General features: G+C 42.6%; 2 protein-coding genes and 1 non-coding gene across 6 annotated transcripts; all 3 read right to left on the minus strand.

Annotated features, from left to right (window-relative positions):
* Positions 1-781: 781 nt before the first annotated feature.
* On the minus strand, positions 782-3898 carry LOC119720330 (cyclin-dependent kinase 9-like). Of its 2 annotated transcripts, none has more exons than XM_038189971.1 (4): positions 3687-3898; positions 2882-2963; positions 2601-2691; positions 782-2185 (listed from the first exon to the last, which is right to left on the minus strand). In XM_038189971.1, exons 1-4 carry the CDS (start codon positions 3785-3787, stop codon positions 1305-1307), a joined length of 1155 nt encoding a protein of 384 aa, XP_038045899.1. In that variant the 5' UTR covers positions 3788-3898; the 3' UTR covers positions 782-1304. The 2 variants fall into 2 exon arrangements, with proteins under 2 accessions (XP_038045899.1, XP_038045898.1); XM_038189970.1 differs by having other exon boundaries at positions 782-2191; positions 3687-3897.
* Positions 3899-9346: 5448 nt separating this feature from the next.
* On the minus strand, positions 9347-26895 carry LOC119720781 (kynurenine--oxoglutarate transaminase 3-like). Of its 3 annotated transcripts, none has more exons than XM_038190620.1 (15): positions 26788-26895; positions 25604-25771; positions 23852-23910; positions 22873-22924; positions 21587-21685; positions 20683-20832; positions 18763-18849; positions 17779-17898; positions 17110-17230; positions 15809-15885; positions 14964-15053; positions 14167-14353; positions 12699-12769; positions 11139-11225; positions 9347-10283 (listed from the first exon to the last, which is right to left on the minus strand). In XM_038190620.1, exons 2-15 carry the CDS (start codon positions 25751-25753, stop codon positions 10224-10226), a joined length of 1410 nt encoding a protein of 469 aa, XP_038046548.1. In that variant the 5' UTR covers positions 25754-25771; positions 26788-26895; the 3' UTR covers positions 9347-10223. The 3 variants fall into 3 exon arrangements, with proteins under 3 accessions (XP_038046548.1, XP_038046549.1, XP_038046550.1); XM_038190621.1 differs by lacking the exon at positions 26788-26895 and adding an exon at positions 26382-26476; XM_038190622.1 differs by lacking the exon at positions 26788-26895 and adding an exon at positions 25929-25953.
* Positions 17371-17443, minus strand: Trnat-ggu. Its single transcript has one exon. It is a non-coding gene; the product is annotated as a tRNA-Thr (tRNA).
* Positions 26896-27725: the final 830 nt, after the last annotated feature.

Here is a 27725-nt window from a genome sequence, read left to right on the forward strand (position 1 = left end):
TTGAACTGACATGATTTTTAACACCTCATTTCTACACGAAGGGTCAGAATGGTAAAAACCGTACTTCAGGGGGTAAAATTATATAAAAAGTTACAAGCATCTCAAAATTGTCATGCAGTTCATGTGGTCATTTTCTACTAATTTATGAGCGATGATTTTCTTCTACAGTCTTTGAATTTTAACAGAAGTATAAGCGTTGGGCAAAAAGTTGGTTGAAAACAATCTGCTTCATGTGACTTATCAGTAAGCACCGTCGATATTACTTGATTATTCGATGTTATTTTGATATCGATATCGCCAATAGAATTTTTTAAAATCCTATCAGGAATATCGAAAGTGCATCAGATTATCGTCAAAGTAAATCTCCCGTTTGTGCTTTTACTTTGTGTTTAACGTCCGCTGAACGTGTACAGTTGACTCTCGTTAGTACAAACTTTGTTAATACAAAATTCTGGTTATAACAAACTAAAGCCTTGGTCCCGACTGTGCATTTATATGCACAATGAATGGGACTGATGTTCCTTTTAATACAAAATTCTGATATAACAAACAATTTGGCAAGGTCCGAACGAGTTTGTTATAATGAGACTCGACTGTATAATGAAATAAAACTCGGCGGCGACTTGTGCTTGTGACTCAAAAATTATTGCAAAACATTGCAAAATGCCAAGCTGCGTCGGTTTGTGCTCTGCGTTTGTTGGAATTCGCGGTCTCCCGAATGTACCTCAAAAGAAACCGCCCGTTCTGGACAAACACTCGGTGCTGAGATTTATTTCTAAAAGTGTGAGCAATATGCTCCAGAGAAAGCCGTGGAAAAATGGGACATAACATTGTTTTTTATAATCAAAGTGTCATGTTTATGGTCTTTAACTTTTTACACGGCCAACCCAGAACAGACTGGGCAACGGCCTCAAAACCGACGACGATGATGATGATGACACGGGACAATTGATATATCGAATATTCTCGATATTGGATATCCGATTCATCGATTCTTGAAAATTCTGATATCGACGATGCTTACTTTTTAGTATCGCATCCCATTGGTTCAATGTCTTAAGGTGCAACTCAATACATTTGGAGGAAAATAAAGAGGTGCATTTTTTTTTATGCACTACTGGCAAAAACATGAACAGCACTCAGAATGTGTTATTGTTTGAGTTTTGCAATACTGCGATTAAAAATATGGCAGAAACAGTACATCCTTTGCCTTGATGGGGGCAACAATATTCGTCGTGACACCTTACAAAGGTAAGTTCACGCCTTGCTTTCTCAATGTGACATTTGCTGTGTTGACTCCTTTTTCAGTATATTCTATCGTAGGTTGCGTCGGTGGCATTGGCAGGTCTACCGGATGGCCCAGGCTGTCGCTGGGGGTGAATCGGTGGGCCATGACCCCCCGGATGATGTCCCGGCTGGTTGATCCTCCGCTTCGGAGCCAAGTACTCGAACATGGACTGGTTGTGCTTGGACAGCATATTGACAAGAGTACACGGCATTGGGTCGTTCCAGAAGAAGTCGTGATTGAGCGCCTGGTCGGCGTCCGTCCGCGATTTCGGATCCAGGGTTAGGAGTTTGTCGATGAGATCCAGAGCAAACTGATCCTTGACGTACTTCTTGAGGCGGTCTTTGACTTTGCGTTTCTGCCCTTGGGGTAGCTCCAGCTTGTGAAACATGTCCAGTTTGGAGACATCGGGCCACACGTCCGGCGTGATCGATCCGCAGAGGTGGCTGATGAGCGTCAGCTGGTGTTGCTCCGTGTTGCCTTGCATGATGGGACTCCGCGTCCACATCTCGGCCATGATGCAGCCGGCGCCCCACAGGTCGATCGCCGGCGTGTAGTTCCGCTCGCCCAAGAGCAGCTCGGGGGGACGGTACCACAGCGTCACCACCCGGTTGGTGTAGCGGTTCACCTGGCCCGGCTTGGGCATACTGAAGGCTCTCGCGAGACCGAAGTCGCCAAGCTTCAACTTCCCTTCTTTAGTGATGAAGATGTTAGCGGCCTTCATGTCCCGATGCAGCACCTTGTTACTATGAATGTAGTACAGGCCGTTCAGTAGCTGCTTCATGATTTCCTTGATCTCTCCGAGGGAGAACTGCACGTTGTAGTTGCTGAGGAGCCCGGCCAAATCGTGGACGCAGAACTCAAAGACCAGATAGATGCTCCCCTTGAAACGGTTGTACACTGTTGCTGTCAACAAATGGAAAAAAAAGAAAACATGTTAACCAAAGTAATACAAAAACTCGGATTAACCAAGGTTCTATACTTTAGACTATCAAGAACTGTCAAAAAATGTACCCCTTCCCTATCTCACTAGCTGAACACATGTCGACAACTGTGCGAGTGTGTCGATTTGCACGGTTGCGTCGCAGTTTATCCTGAAATAGTGTTCAAACTTCAAAATAGCATGGTCAATGTAATTAGAAGATTGTCGTTTTCGAGCAACAAAAATCTTTTTAAGAATTAAGTCTGAGGAGTCCTTAACTCCACAATCGCCTTACAATGTCATGAGGGCATAAGAGATTAAAAAATAGTAAGATAAAAAAAAGAAGTACATATAGCTTTGATGAATTTAAATGTCGAGCGCATTGCAGCTCACCTTTTGTGCGGCATATTTCAAGCAGGGACACTACGTTCTCATGTTTCAGAAGCTGAAGAATTTTGATCTCTCGCAGTGCTGTGATAGGGAACTGTAATTAAAAAAATCAAAAGTTACTTTAGTAATAAAAGCTACTAATTACAGCCAAAAAGATCATGCAGAAAGCCAATTACAGCGCAACGTCGCTATACCAAGCATCGTCCTTGGCTCCCGATTTTTGTGTACAAAACAATACCAAGCATTGTTGGTGAAAAGATTTGGGAAGGTTAAGTTTATCTTACCCCTTCTTTTTCGTTCTCCATGAGCACTTTCTTCAGGGCAACCACCGCCTTTGTTTTCCGGTTTTCTGCCTTGAAAACCTCCCTAATGAGAATAAATTGAAAAGAAAAGATGGTGAGGTTTAGGGACACGTTTGTTTCCAGTGCTACTTGATCGTGTTGATTGTGCAACATCAACTGGAAAAACAGGTTCCTAAAAGAATATTTTTTTGTTACGCAGTGGCTATCGTTGCGGCACCCATAACGTGATTTCAACTATTATTGGTATGGAATGAATTGGTTCTCTGACCTTTTTCAACTAGTATTCAACGTCAAGGTCTTATCATTTAACCAAATGGTTCTCAGACATAATTTCTCTTTTACATTCCTCCGAAGCCACTGATTACGAAGAAGAAAATGAAATCTACTTGAACAGAACAAAAAGAACGATATGATCAAAAAAACGTGGTACATTTTGTACCCACATCCCTGGCACAGTACTAATTCTAGTGACATGGTCAAACATGACATACATACAAACACAAACATCATTCATAAACCACGGACTGTAAATGTAACAATCGATATATAACTCATTTTATTTTTAACCCGAAAAGAATGTTCTGTTTTCTCCATAAATAATATATCATCTCAGTGAAGGTCAGTCATTGCAACAATGATGATCAGACATAAAACTGGGACTGAGAAACATTTCCAATTTTGTTAGGAAATACTTCGAAAATTGTATTGACTCTCCATAGACTTTGTACACAACTGCAAGGAAGTAGCGTCAGGTTGCAACATTCTTTCCAAATAATTGTTCTCTTACCCAAACGTTCCCTGCCCTATCTTGGCCAATTTTTCATATTTTGAGACCTCCTCGCAGTATGGGAATTCCAAGGGATCACGTATATATTCTGCCATATTCATTACAGCGATCACTTTTTATCGGAACATGTCCAAAACCATCATCAGTTGCGATCACAGCTAGCTATCGATCCGAGATAAATAATGGTCATGTACAAGTGCGCCCTCAACGGCCGACTGACTACGTTTTTGACACGGCCTTCCCATAATGCACCACGAAATCCCATTTTCCTTCGCGATAGGAAATGGGAAAAGGAAATCGTTATTCGTTTTTCTTTCGAGTTGGGAAGTGGGAATCGTTATTCGTTTTTCGTTACACTGTCGAGTTGGGAATTGGGAATCGTTATTCGTTATTTGTTTTCCGTTTCGATGTCGAATTCGGAATTGGGAATCGTTATTCGTTATTTGTTTTCCGTTTCGATGTCGAATTCGGAATTGGGAATCGTTATTCGTTATTCGTTTTCCGTTTCGATGTCAAATTCGGAAGTGGGAATCGTTATTCGTTTTTCAGGCTGTCGCGTTGGAAAGTGGGAAATCTCACCACGTTCCGTTTTTCTTGTTTTAAAGGGAAATAGGAAGTGGGTTTTGTTAATCCGTTTTTCTTTTTTTAAAGGGACATGGGAAGTGGGTTTTGTTTTATTCGTTTTTCTTTTTTAAAGGGACATGGGAAATGGTTTTGTTTATCCGTTTTTCTTTTTTAAAGAGAAATAGGTAGTGGTGTTGTTTATCGTTTTTTCTTGTTTAAAGAAAATGGGAAATTTGTTTTATTCATCCGTTTCAGGGGAAATGGGAAATTTATTCGTTTTTTTCCCCGAGAGAAGGACCTGTTTTACTGATGCGGCTGCCGGCCCGACGCCATCCGGCTGCCGTACGGCGCGCGCTAGCCACCAACGACGACACGCGTGGTCCGTCCGCCAATTTAATTCTTCGCGGGCGTGCGGGAAGGTTGAACCGGCAACCGTCACGAAAGTCAAAGTAAGTTTGCTATTTCCTGCCCGAAAATCTCCAGCGGTATAGCGCTATGGGCGACTGTTGTTGAGCGCCCCCAGCGGTACGTACCTCTAGGGGCGACTGTGTTGTCGCCCCCAGCGGTATACCGCTACAGGCGACTATTGTTGGTCGCCCCCAGCGGTATATCGCTAGGGTATACCGCTACGGGCGAGTCGCCCCCAGCGGTACGTACCTCTAGAGGCGACTGTGTTGGTCGCCCCCAGCGGTACGTACCTCCAGGGGCGACTGTTGGTCGCCTCCAGCGGTACGTACCGCTACGGGCGACTATTGTTGAGCGCCCCCAGCGGTACGTGCCTCTAGGGGCGACTGTCGGTCGCCTCCAGCGGTACGCATACCTCTAGGGGCGACTGTGTTGGTCGCCCCCAGCGGTATATCGATAGGGTATACCGCTACGGGCGAGTCGCCCCCAGCGGTACGTACCTCTAGGGGCGACTGTGTTGGTCGCCTCCAGCGGTACGTATACCGCTACGGGCGACTATTGTTGAGCGCCCCCAGCGGTACCAATACCTCTAGGGGCGACTGTGTTGGTCGCCCCCAGCGGTATATCGCTAGGGTATACCGCTATACGGGCGAGTCGCCCTCAGCGGTACGTACCTCTAGGGGCGACTGTGTTGGTCGCCTCCAGCGGTACGTACCGCTACGGGCAATTATTGTTGAGCGCCCCCAGCGGTACGTACCTCTAGGGGCGACTGTTGGTCGCCTCCAGCGGTACCAATACCTCTAGGGGCGTACCGCTGGAGGCGAACTGGCTACAGGCGACTATTGTTGCGGTCGCCTCCAGCGGTATACCGCTATGGGCGACTGTTGTTGAGCGCCCCCAGCGGTACGTACCTCTAGGGGCGACTGTGTTGGTCGCCCCCAGCGGTGTACTGCTACAGGCGACTATTGTTGGTCGCCCCCAGCGGTATATCGCTAGGGTATACCGCTACGGGCGAGTCGCCCCCAGCGGTACGTACCTCTAGAGGCGACTGTTGGTCGCCTCCAGCGGTACGTACGTAGCGGTACGTACCGTACGTACGTACGGTCGCCTACGGGCGACTATTGTTGAGCGCCCCCAGCGGTACGTGCCTCTAGGGGCGACTGTCGGTCGCCTCCAGCGGTACGAATACCTCTAGGGGCGACTGTGTTGGTCGCCCCCAGCGGTATATCGCTAGGGTATACCGCTACGGGCGAGTCGCCCCCAGCGGTACGTACCTCTAGGGGCGACTGTGTTGGTCGCCTCCAGCGGTACGTACCGCTACGGGCGACTATTGTTGAGCGCCCCCAGCGGTACGTACCTCTAGGGGCGTCTGTTGGTCGCCTCCAGCGGTACCAATACCTCTAGGGGCGACTGTGTTGGTCGCCCCCAGCGGTATATCGCTAGGGTATACCGCTACGGGCGAGTCGCCCCCAGCGGTACGTACCTCTAGGGGCGACTGTTGGTCGCCTCCAGCGGTACGAATACCTCTAGGGGCGACTGTGTTGGTCGCCTCCAGCGGTACGTACCGCTACGGGCAATTATTGTTGAGCGCCCCCAGCGGTACGTACCTCTAGGGGCGACTGTTGGTCGCCTCCAGCGGTACCAATACCTCTAGGGGCGTACCGCTGGAGGCGAACTGGCTACAGGCGACTATTGTTGCGGTCGCCTCCAGCGGTATACCGCTATGGGCGACTGTTGTTGAGCGCCCCCAGCGGTACGTACCTCTAGGGGCGACTGTGTTGGTCGCCCCCAGCGGTGTACTGCTACAGGCGACTATTGTTGGTCGCCCCCAGCGGTATATCGCTAGGGTATACCGCTACGGGCGAGTCGCCCCCAGCGGTACGTACCTCTAGAGGCGACTGTTGGTCGCCTCCAGCGGTACGTACGTAGCGGTACGTACCGTACGTACGTACGGTCGCCTACGGGCGACTATTGTTGAGCGCCCCCAGCGGTACGTGCCTCTAGGGGCGACTGTCGGTCGCCTCCAGCGGTACGAATACCTCTAGGGGCGACTGTGTTGGTCGCCCCCAGCGGTACGTACCGCTACGGGCGACTATTGTTGAGCGCCCCCAGCGGTACGTACCTCTAGGGGCGACTGTTGGTCGCCTCCAGCGGTACCAATACCTCTAGGGGCGACTGTGTTGGTCGCCCCCAGCGGTATATCGCTAGGGTATACCGCTACGGGCGAGTCGCCCCCAGCGGTACGTACCTCTAGGGGCGACTGTTGGTCGCCTCCAGCGGTACGAATACCTCTAGGGGCGACTGTGTTGGTCGCCTCCAGCGGTACGTACCGCTACGGGCGACTATTGTTGAGCGCCCCCAGCGGTATATACCTCTAGGGGCGACTGTTGGTCGCCTCCAGCGGTACGAATACCTCTAGGGGCGACTGTGTTGGTCGCTCCTAGCGGTATACCGCTACGGGCGACTTTTGTTGGTCGCCTCCAGCGGTACGTACCTCTAGGGGCGACTGCTGTTGGTCGCCCCCAGCGGTATACCGCTATTGTTGAGCGCCCCCAGCGGTCGCTCCTATAGGTACCTTAAGAATAACACAAAAATAAAGAAACGGGTCCAAAATCGTTATTTTCAATCAATTATTTATTTATACTTAAAAGCTCTTATGAAAGCAAACGAAAAATTATTAACTGTTATCTAACATCAAGAAGCCATTTGCATGAAAGGAAATTTTTGGCTAAATAATATAATTAAAAGTGTAAGGCTAACCCATTGCAATTTTTTTTCCAATTTCTGCAACAAAAACCCCCCAAAAACCAATTGTCCAAAAATTGCAGGAAAGATACCCAAAGGTCCCTTAAACACATTTTTACACGTTTGCTAGACGTTTCAAACATAGTTATGTAAGGTTAACCCCTTAAAATGTTAAAGAAACTTGGTCAAAATTGCCTTTTCTTTATTAAAACCTTGGTCACCTCTTAATGCCAGATTAACTGATTTTTCTACTCCAAATGCTGATCAATTATGTTTTACATTTTGTATTGATTTTCATTAGCCATATTCTGAATAACACAAAAACTGGTTCAAAATTATCTTCCAGTCAATAATTTACTTATACAGAAAAGCTCTTATGAAACCACATGAAGAGTTTAAAAACATGTTATCTTGCATCACATCAAAAAAAAATCCGAGTCGTTTAAAGAAAAAGTCAATTTTCGGCCAATTTTAATTTTAAAAAAATGTAAGGCTAACCCCTTGCAATTTTTGTCAATTTTGGCCTTAAAATGAAGTTGCTCAAAAATTGCAGGAAAGATGCTCCAGGGTTCCTTAAACCCAATTCTACACATTTTCTGGACATACGTGTCATTTAGAAGAAACGGTGGCTACAAATTCAGTCACAAATTCTTGTTTTTTAATCAAACAATGGGCAATTTTGCCCATTTCTTCAGAATTCTGGATGTATGCATACTTAAATTTGTTCCTCTTGCTGTTGTGAGTCGTTTGCAGGAAAGAAAATGTCAACCAAAATTTACGGTAAAATTTATGGCAAAATCTTCCAAATATTGGGTGTTTTGACTATTGATTGCCGCTCCTCTTATCTCCAGAAAAGAAGTTTTGCATTATTTGGAGAAAAGTGAATTTTGACCAAATTCAGTGAAAAACGGTAAAGCTAACCCCTTACAATATTTTTTTTACATTTTGGCGGATAAATAGAGTTGCTAAAAACTTGAAGGAAAGATGCCCAAAGGGCCCTAAAACACATTCCTACATGTTTTCTGGACAGTTGTGGTAGGGATAAGATCAGTCCAAAAATATCAATTTTTAACCGAAAAGTGGATTATTTGTGCCCAATTCTTCCAAATTCTGGATTGATGAATACTGAAATGTGTTCCTCTTGCATCAAGGGGTATTTCTGAGTCGTATGCAAAAAAAAGACAATTTTGACCCCAATTTAGTGAAAAATGTAAGGTTTACCCCTTGCTATTTCAAATTTTGGCTGAACAAATTTGAACACGTCAATTGGCCCGATTTCTACATGCAAGATACATTCAGTTCGAGAAGTTCCCCTGCCAAATGTACCTTTTAACAGAAAAATACAGTGAAATGAAACTGGGAAAAAGCAGTATTAAAATATAATTATTTTTATCCATAAATCCCTCATTTTGCTAAAAATGAGGGATTCATCGGTCAAAATTAACAAACATGATTATCTTGCATTCACAAATTTTTCACCAAATTTGTAACAATTATAAGGTTAACCCTTTTAGGCCAACAAAAAAAAGTCTCCGGTTTCTGGTATGGAGCTTGCCCAAAAAGTGGTGCGGCGACGCGGCTTTTTTTTTTTTACCTGATTTTTTTTGCCTCAAATGTCGGCTAATGACTGCAAATGGTGCCCAACTAAACTTCGTACAAATATATAGGAGTCCAGAGAGGCCACATAAAGCTTATTCTCGATCATAACCCCATCCAAAAACACATTAAAATTGTGCAGCAGCAGGATTCCAGTCAAACCAGTGAGTTTGGCGGTTTTGAGACATCACCTTTCATTGAACAAAATACTTTTTCATTTTGCCGACGCGCATGGCTACGGCGACACGGGCGCATACCAGAAACCGGAGACTTTTGGGGGGGGGGGCCTTACAGACGAGGGGTGAAAATGACACCCTCAGCTTCGCCTCGGGTGCCATTTCACCCGAGGACGTACAAAATTCATTTTTTTTCTTACTTCGAACCAGACAATTTGTTTTGGTTTTACCATGATATATATGTTTATATATATTTATAGAGTCTTTAAGAACTAACAATATGGTTATCAAAAATGTTACTTTTGTCAAGACGGGTTTCTCTGTACTGACACCCCTATGCGTTCAATTGAACAGTCCAATGCGCGCATGCCCCTGGGTACACTGCCAACCTTGTGCCCAGGGTGTATTCTATCTGTGCTGCTCAAAACGGTGAGAACATAATTATTCAAAAGTCTTTGAGACAGACCACGCTATTGTAATCGGACAACATGAGGTGACGTGCTTTGCGGAGTCATATGTCGCTACATATGAACTACTGAAACACGTCACATGACCAGTTATCAGTCAATTAAAATCCACTATTTCCATTTTCTAATAAACTGTTATAGTGCCAAGCCTCAATATGTGATGTGATAAAGCTAAATGAGTCATTTGTCAGCCCTGGTCAATTTTTTTTTTTTACAGATTTGAATAGAGCACAATCCCAACATTACTGATGAGAAGACCGCATTCTGATACCATCTTTAGTTCAAAAGTTATGGAAGTCGGAACACCAAGAAATGCGATGAAGTGATGTGATGAAGTGACCCTATTTTGGCTTGAGATGAACATTCCCAAAAAACGTCTCATTTAGCTTGATCGCATCAGATATACACAATCAGGGAGACAGGCAATATTAGGCAAATTTCATTAATTTAATTAATTTCTATACCCCATCCAACCAAAGTAGCACTGTCTCCCCTAAATCACACACAGTCTGGTCGACAACCTGTTGCAGCATTATCCAAATGGGTGAAGTCAAGGAACAGCCTCTTCATTTGTGCTTCCATCCTTATACAGCATCCTTCCATTTCCTTAGCTTCTCCGCCGCTTTTTCTATGGTGCTGTCTTCCTGTAATTTTTCCCAAAAAAAAGCCAAAAAAAACCCTTAAATATTGTCGCAGGCAATGAAACTTGTTTTCCTGCAATCGAAACATTTTCTGGCAGAATTATTTCACAGAATATTTAGTATCAGTCCTATCTCCATTTCGAGCCAGAATTTGTCTTCATCTTTTGGTAGATGTGTTTATGGGTAGTTAACAATATTCCTACATGCCTGTTTTTATGAATGACACTAACAATAGCCAAGTTCATGAGATGGAATTTCGCATCGGGGTGATGTAAATCAATTATGTTTTGCCCTTCACCGACGTACAAACACTGTATACTCAGTGTGTTACCTCCCAAGTGACAGTTGGAAAAAATCACTCGGGTGGGACTCGAACCAATGACCTCCTGCTTTCTAGTGCAGACGTCTTACCACTCAACCACCGAGCTAACGGGATCGGTTGGCTGGCTCGAATCTGAGTAGCCTTCTAATTCGAGATCAGAGTAGTCTTGAATAGCCAGGCTCTCAATCTAAGTGTTACCCAACAGCACAAAACCAGTCACTTGGACCTATTTTTCCAAAGTGGAATTTTGGGCTCCTGGAAAAGTACATTGAATAATCTTTCCAAAGATGTATAGAATTTAGGAATGAGACAAAAATCTTACCAACTTTTAAGTATTTTCAGTTCACTTAAAAAAATAAACTTGATATCTTTGTTGTTCAAGTTTCCTTAATATAAACTCATTGGAAAATTTAAAATCAACTTTTGATAATTGTTTTCCTGTACAATGTATCACAGGCTGTACCTCAAAATACGGCCTTGCGACTGTTTTTGTGCTGGAGGGTCACATATTTATGGTAAGTTATAATTTGCTTTACCTTGATGAAGCAGAAGCGAATGTACTTCTCTCCAAAGGCTCGGTGTTCCTCACAATAGAAGGCACTGCAGGGGATCGTAGCTACACCCTGGCGAATTCAGAGGTATCAAAGTTGGAATCGATTAATATCCAGAAAATAAAAACAGTAAACACTGACTAAGTCGACAAATTGCTCAAGTCGGCTGTCTGACTAAAGTTCCAATTGCCGGGAATGAATTTCCATTAACTTTTTATTTCTAAGTCGACTTTTATAAGTCGCCATTTTGCTCAAGTCGTCATGTTACTCTCGATCCCCTTTCCATGAACAGCATAACAAAATCCTTTGTGTAAGTCGGCATTCAAAAAATCACGCATTGGCATCAACTTCCTGTACTGCAGTTGGCAAGAAAAATGGTTTGGCACGGCCCATGATCGCTGCATCTCTGTTGCTTCACAGCCAAACCAAAGGGTTTCCTGCTGCATGCATCGTGAGTATATCAATAGCAGTAACCCCTCTAGGCTGTACGCATGAGCTCTGTCCATTTTGGGGGTCATCTTATTGAATGATGCAGTCAATGCCTATGCCTGCAATGATGCAGTCAATGCGTACTTAATATACCACGCACGCATTTAATTCGTAACTGTGCACATAAATGTATTACTCCACTATCAATACCCCAAACGTGTTTATAAAATTTGGGAAATAATTTACTGGATTCAACTAAAGCATTTAGGAGATAAACTAGGGTAAATCGAAGCCAATTAGTGCAATGAATCATGTGTGCAATAAGGCCATTCATGTAAGTCGGCAAAATGACGTCTTACAGCAGATGTCGGCATTCGCGTAAGTCGTCACAAATTCTCGGGTCCCGAGAGTGCCGACTTAGCCGGAGTTTACTGTATGCATAAAGCATTTTTGATTGTCGACGAGGACAAACCTAATGTCCTCTTTGTACGTAACTGACTGACTGACCGACTCACTGCCACTCGTGAATACAATGGTTGTAGGTTGGTAAAGCGAGCCGGGCAGTGCTATTGTATAGGATTACCCCGTAATGCCAATGAATGGACTAAATCCAGACCACTGTGTACATCAGATGCATGACGGGACATACAGTGAAAAACCATTCTGAATCAATTGAATAGAATTGTCAGGCAAGGATCGGGGGGGGGGGGGGGGGGGGGGGGGGGGGGGGGAGGGACCCCCTGTGCACAAAATACAGACACAGCCAGCTGGGTTACGGGGTATTTGTAGGCTATCCTGTACTATAGTGTTAATAATCGTCGGATTTGATCAGTGCCTCCATTGAAAGTATGGTAATTGAGCCCCCCCCCCCCCCCCTGCACTGTAATGTTTTTACCCTGTTTAATAGCTCCATGATTTTACGGAGGTAAAGTGTCTAGACAAAAAAAACTGTCTACATTTCAGCATTGATTCGCCGATGAAACCCTCCCCCCCCCCCCCCCCCCCCCTGCACAAATTTCTGGATCTGCCCATGATTGTGTGCGCGTTGGACATGTTTTACTAGACTATCCTTCTCTTGTTAGAGTGTTTGAGCACTTGCACAAAACGGTTGCTTACCAGGTTCCTGGTAATCCAGCGGACGATCTTGTAATCTCTTGGCCCGTCACCAGAATCAGACAAATCCAAATCTGGAGAGGAAAAGGAAAATCAATAATACCAATTCAGCTTTGGTTTTGTACATTTCCAAAACGGGTAGAATTGTGGTGATGAGAACAGATGAACTCGGGTTAACAGACTTTTTAAAGTTGTTTTGTGCCTTCAGCATTATTACAATGTGCCATAAACCCGTTTAAATTGTTTAATTTCTAACACACGTTCTTTAATTAGCAATCTAATGTATTTACCATTAGTAAACTGTTCATTGCAAATGTTATTGAAAAAGGTACTCTTTTGCTGACTGCTGTGTTGTAGTAGAGTAGGTCACCATAAATTTGAGTAAAAAAAAAGAGTACTTTGCAACGAGTATTAGTGAGAGTACTTCGCAACAAGTACAAGTTCTTTACAAGTACAAGTGTCACTTCTTTGCAACAAATACGAGTAAAATTTCTTTGCAACAAGTACGAGTACAAGTTCTTTGCAACAAGTACGAGTACAAGTTCTTTGCAACAAGTACGAGTACAAGTTCTTTGCAACAAGTACGAGTACAAGTTCTTTGCAACAAGTATGAGTACAAGTTCTTTGCAACAAGTACGAGTACAAGTTCTTTGCAACAAGTACGAGTACAAGTTCTTTGCAACAAGTACGAGTACAAGTTCTTTGCAACAAGTAAGAGTACAAGTTCTTTGCAACAAGTACGAGTACAAGTTCTTTGCAACAAGTACGAGTACAAGTTCTTTGCAACAAGTAAGAGTACAAGTTCTTTGCAACAAGTACGAGTACAAGTACTTTGCAACAAGTACGAGTACAAGTACTTTGAAACAAGTTCAAGTGAAAGTCCTTTGCAGCAAGTACGAGTAGGAGTACAAGTACTAGTTAAGGTTATTCCTTTCTTATAAGCATAAGTAGGTACGAAGTACTAGCACGAAGAAAGTACATGAGTATGAGTACAACAGGAGGATCTTGAGTACCAACCATAGAGCTATATTAAATGACTAGAGCGCTATCTCATGTACAAAGTAATGCCTGCTGGGCACATCCATGTTTGTACACAAACCTATGGAAAACTCGAAATTGTTTACGTATTTTGTAGTTCTATTTGCATATCTGCGTTTGTTTTCCATACCGGTGTGTCATCGAAGCCGATACGCCCTAAACTGAAAAGCACGATCAGCAATGAGCGTTTCATTTTGCTCTACGCAAACAGTGCAATGTGTGCGCGTCCCTCTACTGCAGATGCATTTCACCTTGATGTTTTTTAACCGTCAATGACGCGCTTAAGTTGTTTGCATTCATCTATTCTGATTGTGTTCTACAAACACGCACATGAATTCAAAATGTCTGCGTCCAGGATGGCTTCAAAGCGTCTCCGAGAGCAAGAATGAAGAGTTAGCGCTCTAGTAATTTTATATAGCTGTATGGTACCAACCTAAGTGGGAGACGTTGGCCAACATGAAGTAGCTTCCCTGTGGCATGATGGGTGATAGACCAATGTCCCGCAGCAGACCAGCCAGCTTGTCTCGCTTGACTTCCAGTTCCTTGGCTAGGCTCGTCAGGTAACAGTCTGGCTGGCCCAGACGAGACAATTCTAGCTCCAGGCAATGCGCTACGGCTTCCTGTGGTCAGAACAACATTCTGTTATCGTTTCATAAAGGAAAGGGACTATTGATTGTATAGGAAAAACAAAAAAATAGGGCAAGGTATTTTTAGAAAACAATCTGTGAGAAGTAAATAGGGCAATAACTTTATGCATGAAAAACTGATTCTGTTAAAGGTAAGGGGAGAATGCTAACTTAAGCGGGTGGTAACTTGAGGTTTACCTCAAGGTTCTACAAGGTTTTACTAGGTTTCATGAGGTTCTACAAGAGTTTATGAGGTTTCATGAGGTTCTACAAGGTTTTACTAGGTTTCATGAGGTTCTACGAGAGTTTATGAGGTTTCATGAGGTTCTACAAGGTTTTACTAGGTTTCATGAGGTTCTACGAGAGTTTGAGGTTTCATGAGGTTCTACAAGGTTTTACTAGGTTTCATGAGGTTCTACGAGAGTTTATGAGGTTTCATGAGGTTCTATAAGATTTCATGTCGTTTTATGAGGTTTCATGAGGTTCTACGAGAGTTTGAGGTTTCATGAGGTTCTACAAGATTTCATGAGGTTTTATGAGGTTGTACAAGGTTTTAAGATGGTTTACAAGGTTTCAAGAGGTATCTCAAGGTTCAGTAACTTACCTGTAACGGTGTGGGCGACGTGTAACTGCAATTCTGACCAACAGTTTTAAGACAATCCATGAGGTTTGTTGGTCCTATGGCCCAACCGAGCTATAAACAGAAAAACCAAGGCCTCATCAGTATTAACAGATATTACTGCTTAACTGACCAGTTCATACTTCACACGATATGCCAATGCAAAGCAAATTGGATATCATGAAAAAATCACGTCAAATTTGCCCGAGTTCAATTGTGCTAGGGGGATGTGTGGCCAAGTGGTTAGGGTTCATGGCTCATAGTCAGAGGGGCAGGGTTCAAATCCAGCTGCTTGCCATATGTTGTGTCCTTTCGCAGCCACTTCACCACACTTGCCTCTCTCCACCCAGGAGTATGAATGGGTACCGGCATTAGCTGGGGAGTAACCTGCGATGGACTGGCATCTCATCCAGGGGGAGTATTTTCAGTTGTTTCATGCCAAGGAAACAGAGATAAACACTGGCCCAATGGGCCGCATTGGCTCGTGAAAGACTTTACTGACTCAATTGTTTTCAAGGATTTGCAGCGTAAAAACTTGACTTGACGTCAATTCACGGTCGCATTTGCTTTCAAACAGAGTACGAACTGGCCTTTAAGAGACCTTTCTTTAAATAATCATGATAAATTGAGGATAAGTTTATCTGCAATGTGGCCACTGTATCAGGTATTATATGTAGAATTCTGAACCAAAATACCAAGAATGTTTTCTGAAATAAAGTTATCAACAATGTTTACAAACATTACAGGAAGATTTGGGACACTTTCCAGAGAAGATTCCCGAGAAGTTGTAACTGAACAAGGGGTACCTATGCACTCAGTCTATGCCTTACCTTGAATCCTGTCACGCTGAATATCTTTCCTGCGCTGCAAATTGTCAACGTTCTCTCCCACATGTCAGGCAGAGTGGCTGGATGAAGAAAAAAAAAACCAATAAAAACCTTTCCCAATACATAGACTGCATTCAGCGGCCATCTTTGGAGTGAGTTTTGAACAGGCACAATGATGCACACATCTCCAACATGGCCTCAATGCAAACAATCTATATGAGATCGTTTCAGGGTTGTGTACACGCGCTTGTACTAGCGCGTTTGTTTATGGTGTAAATCGAGGTTTTTCTTATGTTCCTCTTCCCTTTTCCTTTGTTTGTTTTTCACAACAGCTCTCATTGGTTTTGTACACATTCTCCAACCGGAGTCCTCGATTCGGTTTCTGTCCTCGATTTATTGATGATGTTGCACGTGTGTGTCCTCAATTTACACCATAAACAAAAGCACACAGTCGTGTTTTACTACACTCCTGAGGACAATGCTTTGTGTTTCCTTTTGTCCCTGTAATATAACACTCTCCCACAGACTACAGCACATAACTGTATGATCGAGGACCGTTTTCAACATAAGACCCAATGCCCGACTGAAAGGATCCGTTGTTCTCCCATTATGTGTCAGTCCTTGGCGGTTATGTAGAACACATTTGCTTATGGTGTAAATCGAAGATTTTCTATTGTTCCTCTTCCCTTTTCCTTTATTTATTGCACAACTGCAGAATAAACTTATGATCGATTTCACGAAACTTGGCGTAGCTGCGCAACATTGTAAATAATGATAAATACCTCGGACGAGAATAATAACAGCATCTCTAACAGCTGTTTGTTAAAGATTGTGTTCGGTCACGAAACAGTCATTGAATCACCTCCGCCCGCCATTCTGAAATTACTTTTTTTGATTTACTTCGAAATCGCAAGGCAACTCTAAAAATTCTGTCACAAGTAAAATACTAATTCAGGTGCCTCAAACACAAAGCTGTGAGTGTCTTGTATCAACCTTGATAAGTTTCGCAAATCCAGGCTTTACGCCAATCAGGATTTGTTAGTAAAATGGGTCATTTTCGATCAGTCGATACACTACAACTTATGCCACCTGAAATGATGGCATAAGTTACGCCATAATTTGTTCCGTAAGACGCAGCCTTACGCACAATGAAACTTTCGTGAAAATGTCAAAACTGAAATATTGCGCAGCATGGAATGTTGTGGAAGTTACGCAATAAATTGCTGTGCAAGTGGAGTTACGCCATTGCGTAAACTTTCGTGAAATCTGCTGCTGGTGCTTTTTTTTCTGACATGCTTGCTCACCCATTCTGATGTGTTCGTGGCCGGAGTAGATCATGAATTCGTAAACCTCGTCACTGATGCACAGCACGTCGTGTTTCTTGCACAGATCCGCTATCATCTCCAATTCTCTCCTCTTATAAACCTAAAAAATAAGGCCACAAAAATTTCCACATTTATTCCACTGACTGCACCAATCCATTTACCCAAACTGTCCTGAATCCTCCAAACTAATATGAGTTTTCACACAGACGTTATTTTCAATTTGTTTAAAGTTGAACAAGGAAACTGCAGCGGGGTTTGAACCTGCGACCTCTGGATTACCATTCCAGTGCTCTACCAACTGAGCTATCCAGCCCTATGTTGGCGGTTCCCCATTTTGTCAATGCCTATGTTCAAGGGGTGCTAGTCAGAAGCCATAAACCTGTATCTCCTCTAGAGGAAAACCACGATACAGACCTAGGAAATATCGATGATCACTCAGAGAGGATACAGCTTTTTATTACAAATTTTCAAATGAACCACAAAGGGAAACTTACTAATGTAGGTGCATTATAATAATTTTTGAAAAACTTGAGCAATGAAATTGACTGGAGTGGGGTTTGAACCCACAACCTCCGGGTTACCGTGCCAGTACTCTACCAACTGAGCTATCCAGCCATATATTTTTAGTAGGAGACTTATAACCTATACCTTTCCCAGCGGGTTATTGGGAGTGTTGACAACGATGGCTTTTGTCTTCTCGTTGAACAGTCCCGCTAGTTCCTCAGGATCCAGCTGAAAATCATCCGCCGACTCCGGATTATCGTTTTTTCTGAAACGTGTAAAGAGAAAAGTCATTACTTCTGTATATTATGGAATTAATAAAGTTCTACTTTGTTATCTTATGCATGAGGTAAAATGTAAAGAAATTGTCATCCACACAAAATGTCCTCCACACTGTAAAATGGCAGAAACACTTTTTTTAAAACCAACTTCCATGGTAATCTTATTCTGAATGATAGAATTTCAGACGGAATAACTTAAAGGCAATGTACATCATTGGCATTTGCTGTAATTTTCAGAAATTAACTATTTGAGGGGTTAGCATAATGGATCAAATATTGTTTACACTGACATGTTTGAAGTTTTGTGTTGAAAAATGCTGAAAAAACCAAGAAAAACAAAAATGTTCAAGTAGTCTGGTTCCCTGACTTCACTGAAGATGAAATGGATCAATTTACAGATACCGGAAATTGTAAGGTAAGGGAACCAGTTGTAGCTGGCCTGCACCCGTTCATGAACATGTAACCAATAGCAAACAAAATTTGGACTGAACAAAATTGTAAATTTGGAGCAGTACTTGAAAAATAGTTAGGTTTTTTCCAACGGTGGTCGGCCGACCATTGTTGGAAATATATACAAAAATACCCTTTTCTTGAAAATGACTTCACACCAGGTGCCATAATTTTACAGGATGCTTTAGACTGTCATTTACCAACATCCTAGTAAGGTATTTCGTAAAAACTTGGTAGTTTTATTTTTCGATGTTTGCTAATGTTGTATATTCCCTTTAAAGAGGTATTCGACACCAGCCCTATCTTCACTTTGGGCAAGGCTTCAGTTTCCTCAGCACATTTCTGGGTAATTCCCAATGTACTTAAGTGTCTTCAACTGAGAAGATTAACGACTACTTACAGGTTTTAAGGCAATGAACCTTGGCGTTCCCTCGGCCATCATCACCATGGGCTCGTAACAGTCAAAGAACGGCTCAATAATGATCACCTACGGGGGTTAAAAAAATAAAATTCACTGAGCCAGTGAAAAATCTAAATAATGAAAGGTTTGCGGAAACACAATGTGCGAATAATTTCTTAACTAAGAGAATGGTTCTGAAAGAACCAGAGGTATAAACTCAACATTCCGGTCAGTATGCTCTGACCGTCTTTAGGGCATACTGACGGTCAGAGCATACTGACCGGAACGTCGAGTTTATACCTCTGGTTCTTTTCAGAACCATTCTCTTAGTTGAGAAATTATTCGCACATGGTGTTTCTGCAAACCTTTCATTATTTAGTATCTCCACCATGCAAAGCCTCAAATCTTACTTAATGAAAAATCTGCAAGTAATAGGAGCCTTGATACAGACAAACGCACACACAAAGCTTCTTAATGGTGCAAGGAACACACAAAAAAGTCTTCGGATTCCATTATAGTATTAAACAAACGTGGTAAAACTGTTGCAGCGAAAGGTCGCTATCAACAAGCTGAATTAAACCAAGTCTTAGGAATTTTGGCAGCGCTACCCTGGAAATTCCGAGTGCCTGCTTCTTCATGGATGCAAGGAACACACTCAAGATAGTCTTTGGCTTCTATTCTAGTATTAAACGAACATGGTAAAGCCGTTGCAGCGAGAGGTCGCTATCAACAAGCTGAATTAAACCGAGTCTTAGGAATTTTGGCAGCGCTACCCTGGAAATTCCGAGTGCCTGCACTAACTTTCATACATCACACCTTAAGTAGGAAACTACACAAGACTTAGTTTATTCTAATGGGCCAAAGCAACAGCATTTTTGCGAGAGCGTCAGGCATCGTCAGCGGGTGTTTGTGCAGCAGGGTACTTGTGCACGGAGCCATTACCTGCACCATAACTATGAAACGCCAATAAAATCAGGTGTCACCGACCTTTTCCATACTTTTATATGGGTTTCGCCTTTCACTGAAGTATTTTATGACACTGTATACCCAGTGTTGGCTGAGGGCTTGCGAGAACAAATTCACAAGCTTACTCGCAGTGTTGTAGTCGAGTACTTTATTCCTAGTATCGAGTACTGCCGAGTACTTAGGTTGCCAAGTACGAGTATGAGTACCAGTATTTGTACCTTCGAGTACAAGAACTGATCTCCGAGTACTAGTACTTCCGAGTACGAGTACAAGTACGAGTACTTGTACTTCCGAGTACGAGTACGAGTACAAGTACTTGCATTTCGAATACGGCCATACGGCAAATGGTTCATTGTGCGTAATTTGCCCAGGCCCAGTCAACCGATACACGGACCCACTCACAGCTAGCTGTTAAATATGTTTGTCCGGACTTGCACAGAGGAAAATCAGGAAATCCAATCAACAATTTTCAACTGAAAGAATTGATAAAATAAGGCCATGGTAAGTGAAGCTGTAACATTTTTTCCCCCGAGTACTGCTATTCGAGTACGAGTACTTTAATGATCGAGTACAATTTTGATATGTCCAGTACGAGTACTTTGCTGCCCGAGTACGAGTACCATCATTTCGAGTATGAGTACTTTGACATTCGAGTACGAGTATGAGTACGAGTACTCCAAAAAAAGTACTTGAGTAGTACTCGAGTGCGAGTACCGAGTACGAGTACTACAACACTGCTTACTCGGGTGGGACTCAAACCCCAACCTCCTCCTTACTAGTGCAGACGTCTTACCACTCGACCACTGAGCTTGCCTGGGCCGCCTGGTTTGAGTCTGACATCGCAGTGGGTACCCCAACCAAACTGTTCTGTACGTCGAGGAAGGGCAACACCCAGTATAAATTTACACCTCCCGACGCAAATTCCATCATATAAGAAAACCGAAATGTCCCTACCTCATCTCCTGGGCCGATAAGACTCATGAAGGTTGAGAAGAGCGACTGGTAGGCGCCGACCGTCACCAGCATTTCCTCCATGGGGTCTATCTCTCTCCCCATCAGCTTGCCGTACAACGCCGCTATGGCATTCACCATCCGTGGGTGGCCCTGTGCAAAAAACCAAACAACCATCCGTTTACCCGGTGATTCAAAAAAGCGTAACCCAAACCCGAAAAAATATATTTCATATTTAAAGGGAAGATACAACATTTGCAAACATCAAAAAACGAAATAATCAAATTATCACGACATATATTACTGGATGGTTAAGGAATGACATTCTAAAGCATCCTGTAAAACCGTGGCTCCTGGCGTGCTGACATTTTCAAGAAAAATGTGATTTTTCTCCAACGCTGGTCGGCCGACCAGCGTTGGAGAAAACTGGCTTTTTTTCAAAAACTGCTCTTAATTTTTCACAAGTAGTTTTTTCCGCATTTTCTTTGCAATTGATTACACACAATATGAAGAGGTACAAGCCTGCCGGACTGATTCTCTGACCTTACAATTCCCCAAAGTTGACAAACTGCTCCGTTTCATCTTAAGTGGGGTCTGGAAACCAGAGTACAAGACCATGATGTTTTTCTTGCATTTTCCAGCATCTTCAACCCAAGACGTGAAACAAGTCAGTTTAACAATATTTGCTATAACATTCTAATCCCCAAAATCCACTTACTACTGAAAATTGCAGCAGGAGCAAATGTACATTCCATTTGAAAAAATATGTAGCACCAAAAATACAAATAACTGGAAAGCCAATTTCATAAACTACATTTAGATAAAAAAATTACTGAAATTGCTCAATCTGTTCAAAGAATATCATCATTTAAATGCAAGGACCCTAAAACCTGTTCAGGAAACTTACAAAGCCCCTGGTGTACTGAAAAAGGAGAGGATTGGAGCTCGTGGCTACGTCTATGAGAGCTTTCTTGACATGGTCTGGAGCAGCAAAATCAGGAAAACCCTGAAAGTAACAAGACAAAGTCTCATGTGACAAAAGGAATTGGTGACCGCTGTTTGAAGCTTCTGTGAACGAATTATATATACATACACATTATTATAAAGCACGATCAGTAGATCTGCGTTCATCATTTGTAATTTGTGCATTATGTTCGTTTGAAGCATCAAACGTCTTCAAAATCTCAAGAAGGGTGCTGAACAACTAACCTGAGGAAGTTTCAGCTCAGCGAATGATGCATATTCCGAGAAAACAATATTATAGGATAGGGACTTCAAATCAAAAGTTGCTGAGTCATGTTTTGAATTCAAGTGGGCCTGAATTCAGCATCCGAGACACGTTCTCACTGAGCCGATTGCAGTTACGCTTCTCCGAATTAAAAAACAAACTACTGATGGAAATAGTCTTTAGACGCATCATTGGAAATGGCCTTTTTTTTTCATTGATTCCTTAAAATGACAGTGACAAAAAGAATCATTTCACAGGGAGTTTAGTCCCATTACTATCTTTAACCCTAACCCCCTAGGCCCTTGTTGCTTACAACCATCCTCAATCCTCCAAAATCCTCCAAAATTTTTCAACTCCGCCTAAATTTTTCAAAATTGTCAGACAGTCCTGCCTCAAAATGCATTCATCCTCAATCCTCCACAATCCTTCTCATCCCAAAACTTTGCACTCGTGTTTAAATGAAGGATAACCAACGCAAAATCCTTCAAAATCAGCAGACAGTCCTGCCTCAAAATGCATTCATCCTCAATCCTCCAAAATCCTCTTGTGCTTCATTCACCATTCATCCTCAATCCTCCAAAATCCTCATGGGGCTTCAATCACCATTCATCCTCAATCCTCCAAAATCTTCATTTGATTCAATCACCATTCATCCTCAATCCTCTAGAATCCTCCAAAACCGCCAGGAGGATTTTGGAGAAGTGAGGTGGGTTAGGGTTAAACCAAGTAAGCTTTTCAACAATAATTACGTCAGTTACTTCTTGGATAGCTGCTAATGATGGACTGTAGCTGTAATCGCATTGCGCTATTGGTCGACCATGCTGCCATTGCTATATTGCCTTTTCATTCTTATGGATTCACCAAAAGCCGCAGCAAAGGGTACACCATTCCAAACTTGCCGGTAAAATCTCACCTCTAGGTTTTAACAAATAAGCTTGGGGTGACAAAACTGAGAATCTACTGACCTGGCCCAGGTTGATAGCTTTCGTCTCTGAGCTGAGTTTGACAAACTCTGTCCTGTTGATCACAATTCAGAGAAATAAAATGATAATTAGAATATAATGTGATGACAAAAAGGGGGGAGTCTTTAGAAATGTTATAGGAACAACAAGAGTTGAGTAATTTCATTGGAAACTTGAATCAATGACATCGTTAACCCAACGGCCGTTCTTCTAGGAATCGTCCTGTAGGAAGTCATGGGTTTGAGTCTCACCTGAGTAAGCTTATGAATATTTTTTCGCAAGCCCTTAGACAATGCTGAATATACAGTGTTCATAAAAGTATGTCGGTAATAATTGAATTTACATCTCCTGGACACAAACTCCATATAACAAACAGCTTGGTTGTGGTACCCGCTGCTATATCAGATTTGAATCAGCCAGTTGACCCCGGGCAAGGTCAGATGTCGAGTGTATTAACCACTTCGGGACGGGATTATTTTTGCCGAAATTTCGATTTTCTAAAAAAGGCAAATTATAGCAGCCAACTTCTGATAAACAGCCAAATGCCACAAATACTGATTCGAAGAGTCATTTCAACAGTATTTGTACAATAATTCTTGCCGAAACTTTTTATTTTTCAACACTCTGGGGTGTGCTCACAGACCGTAAAAATTGTAGAATAGGCCATGCATAGCGGTCAATTCAAGATCAACACAAGGTTCGCCTCCACTTTGTTTGTGTACAAAAGGCATGAGGGACTAGCGTATTTAGACGTCACCTGGAGGCGAGTCCAGGCATGCTTGACGTTTTAACCCGTCAGCCGTGCCCGTGTATACAAAAACGCCAGATTGTGTAAACCGGTCATCCGACGTGAACTGGTTAAAGATGCCTGCACTTCTAAGCAGGAATGGTTGGTTCGAGTCCCACCCAAGTAAAGCTTGTCAACACCAGTACTGGATCATAAACTCAACGTACATTACACACACTACACAGACATAATTACCATACACTGGTCTTCTGCCCATCCAGCCTTTTCGCAGGTCCATGGGACGACATTTTCCTCTGGGGAAAAAAAAAAGAACCACAATTTCAAAACAGGGATGTAGTAAAGTCCATCACAAGTCCAGTCACATGTAAATTACAGAGGCCATTCACAAATCCAGTCACAAGTAAATCACAAGTCCAGTCGCAAGTAAATCACAAGTCCATTCACAAGTCCAGTCACAAGTCCATTCACAAGTCCAGTCACAAGTCCATTCACAAGTCCAGTCACAAGTCCAGTCACAAGTAAATCACAAGTCCAGTCACAAGTAACAGTTGATGAACAAAAACAAAGGAATGCCCTTGTCAAAGCTCATTTGAATAGCTTGTGAGTTGAATTAGGACTGGAGGACTTGCGATGGACTTGCAGGGACTTGTGATGGACTCGACAACGTCCCTGTTTAAAAAATAAAAATTCAAAGTTAAATTGCACACAACACTACCAAAATTCACTGAAGAGCTCTAAAATTTAGCATCCACAATATTTGGTGGTTGTTATATATGCTCATTTGCATTTCAAATTTTTGGACACAGCACGCAACAGATGCTGTGTTGTGCAACTAATGAATAATGCCACGTAAACTTAGTCATGCATAAAGTTATTAAAAGGCCCACGCAAATTAGTTATGTGTGTTTTTTAATGCAATCCTTGAAAATGCACCTTTGTGTCGCATTTAAAACTTATTTCGAATTTTCGTTTTGCCATTTCCAAGGGTACTTTGGTGCCTTTATCATTTTTATGCTAATGCAAATTTCCATATTCATGAGCAAAACTGTGATGTCATTTCAGGCAGAAACATCAATGTTACAGCTATTTCAGCACCGAAAGTTGGCAGAATTTGGGATATTTTGCTGTCGTAAAATTAATTTCTTTGGTCAGTCATTGTTGTGTAAGTCATGGGCGTCGCAAGGGGGGGCAAAGGGGGGCACTTGCCCCCCCCCCCCCCTGGAAAAGCAACAAAAAAAAGACGCAAAAAAAAGAAAAAAAAGAAAGAAAAAGAGGCGCGAAGACAAAGTGGTGTAAATTTAATGAGTTGGGGGGGGGGGGGGCAAAATGTCCCTGCCCCCTCTTAAACTGATAAATCGAAAATGTGTTGAGAAATACAAGCATTTTTGGTCAAAAATTTTTTTGCCCCCCTCTAGAAAAAATCCTGGCGACGCCCATGGTGTAAGTACATGGCAGGTTTTCAATGAGCAAATGTTTGTTTGACAATTTAAACAGAAAACCCTTAAACTGAACAGTGTCTTCCTAAAATGACATCACAGCAACAGCGCCCTCAGTTGTCCGGATATACACTGATATACATAGTTAAATCGAAGTGGCTATCGTTATGGCAGCCGTTGTTTAGCGCCCTCTACAACACTTTTTTGATACGTACGCAGGTATATAATTATTTGTTTCCCCACGTTTTAGCGAGCAGTGCGACAGCTCAGTCGATAGAGGGTAGGATTTTGCACCGCGAGGTTGCGGGTTCGCAACTCAGTTTTGCACTCAAATTTTTTTCCTTTTCTAACCTGAGGCTTTGGAGGATTTTTTTTAAAAGGGAAATAAAGTCCGAATTTCATAACGTTCAAATTCACTTTTTTCCTTCTAATTTTATATTTTCTTCTCATGTGTTTATAAAAGTTGCAGTCTACCGTAACGATAGAAAATGGGAAATGCGTTACGGCTGCCGTAACAATAGCCACTGCGTACTTAAATACATGTACATACTTTGTTTGAGTGGTGACAATATCTTTGTTGAAAACACGAACTACACGGTAGTATTAAGGCCGTTAATGCTGGCTGCTGCACATACGGACGACGAAACGGGGAACTTTCAGACACAAAACGGGTGAGAGCCGGTCGAATCCTACACAGCATACCGTGTGTGGGTACCCACTGAATAATAAAATACATAAAACAGAAAGGTTTCAATATTAACCCATTAGCACAGCGTTACACATTACGTTGAATTCATATCCTGAAGAACCCACACAATTATATCATCAGACGCCGTAAGCTACTTAGCTACACGGTCCTTTTTCTATGCACTCACCTTAAATTTGTGTGTGACAACTTGCACGTGTTGCAAGCGTTACCTGCGCATATTATACAATACAGTAGGTATACACAATGCTGGTATTTCAGTCAAACCAGCAGGCGTGGATCCAGAGGGGGGGGGGGGGGGGGGGGGGGGGGGGGGGGGGGGATGGGTTTTGGGGGTCAAACCACCCCCCTCCCCCAGTTCTGTCAATTTTTTTTTTTTTTTTATACAAATTCCTAAAAAATAAGTCGAACCCCCCCCCCCCCCCCCTGTGTCACCAAAAAAAATTATACTGGTATAATGTCTGCCTGTTCAAATACGGTACACCATTCTGTAAGTGTTAATAATTGTCGGATTTGAACAGCGCCCCCTATTGAAATATGGTACCAGCCCCCCCCCCCCATTTTCTTGGATCCGCCCCTGACCAGTATACTCTAATATTATTTATAATAAAAACTGACATACCACTCCAGAAGGAATATTATGTAGCACCACCAAATGTGCTAGGAAGTCAAGTAGCCTAACGTTCTAGCATACAGCAACCGAGTTTCTCCTTTCGGCTACTGCACACACAGAGATAAAATGACCTTTGTATTCGGTGCTCCAAAAAACTCACATGACCAATTGTTCTGTGCAAATATGGCCTAGTTTATGTGACCTTGATATTTGGTGATAAGCTGGACCATCAAACCAAACTCAACCGAATCTATTGTTAAAACTTTTTGGAGGGGGGGGGGGGGCTTGGACTTGGGTCAATGCAGAACAAAACAAGCAGGCAGGAAAAGAGTGAGAAAACACAGACCAGTCTCATACGGTTTGTGCACAGGGTGTCAAGTGATGGCCAGATATGGGAATCCTTCCAAAAACTCACATTTCTTCTCTGGAGAAATTCAATGCAAAAGAATCCCGTACGTTCGACCGATCGAGATTTTGGCCGCAGCTCAGTCTAGTCGGTCGGTGCACGATGTTTTACTGTCTTAGCATGCGTATATGCAGGCTATGCATAATCCACATATTTCCGACACTCTGAGAATAGCCAATCATCGTCGAGAATGACGCACACACCCTTTTGCGGTAAACTTTCCACATTGGCACCACCACATTGACAAGTACGTAAATTCCCATCATAAATACCAAAAAGGTCAACAACAAAAATCGATAAAAAATTCACAATTTCATCTCCCAGGTACTCAAGACATACATCAAATTCAAGCTCGATTAACCTCCTTCAACTTTTTGTTCAATTTTTGGGGTTTATCCAATGACTCATGGCTGATCTCCCCATTTAAACAAAATCACCCCTAATATAATTCTGAAACCCATTTGATCCATCAAAACAGAGAGACTTTGGGGTTTCAATTATTTTCCATCCAAAATTTAGCAAATAAGAGGTTATCTAGCAAATAAGAGGTTATTCTGACCTAATTATTGTCAGCATCTCGATGTATTTTTACAAATATGTTGTGGCACGCGATATATTTTTGACGCGACTTCAAATCCGATCCGATGCGCTCGCGCGCTCTACGGTACGTCGTTAATTCACTTCAAGGTGCTTCCCTGCCGCTTAAAATTTACCCAAAGTCAATAAAGTGCCACATGATGGAAAAGAGTTCACTACATGTTTCTCATCTTATTCTCATAAGAAAATTATATTGTACGATCAAGGGATAATTTGAGGGCATGCCGTATACAATTTGAAAATCGTGCGTGTTTTGGTCGCGGCAAAGGGTGAAAAGCTGCGGATTAAAGAAAAGTCTGAAAACGGTGGGGACAATTGCGGAGAAATATCTCAAAACATACCTTTGCAAA

Source organism: Patiria miniata, unplaced genomic scaffold (assembly GCF_015706575.1).
Source record: "Patiria miniata isolate m_02_andy unplaced genomic scaffold, ASM1570657v1 HiC_scaffold_9, whole genome shotgun sequence".
NCBI lineage: Eukaryota > Metazoa > Echinodermata > Asteroidea > Valvatida > Asterinidae > Patiria > Patiria miniata.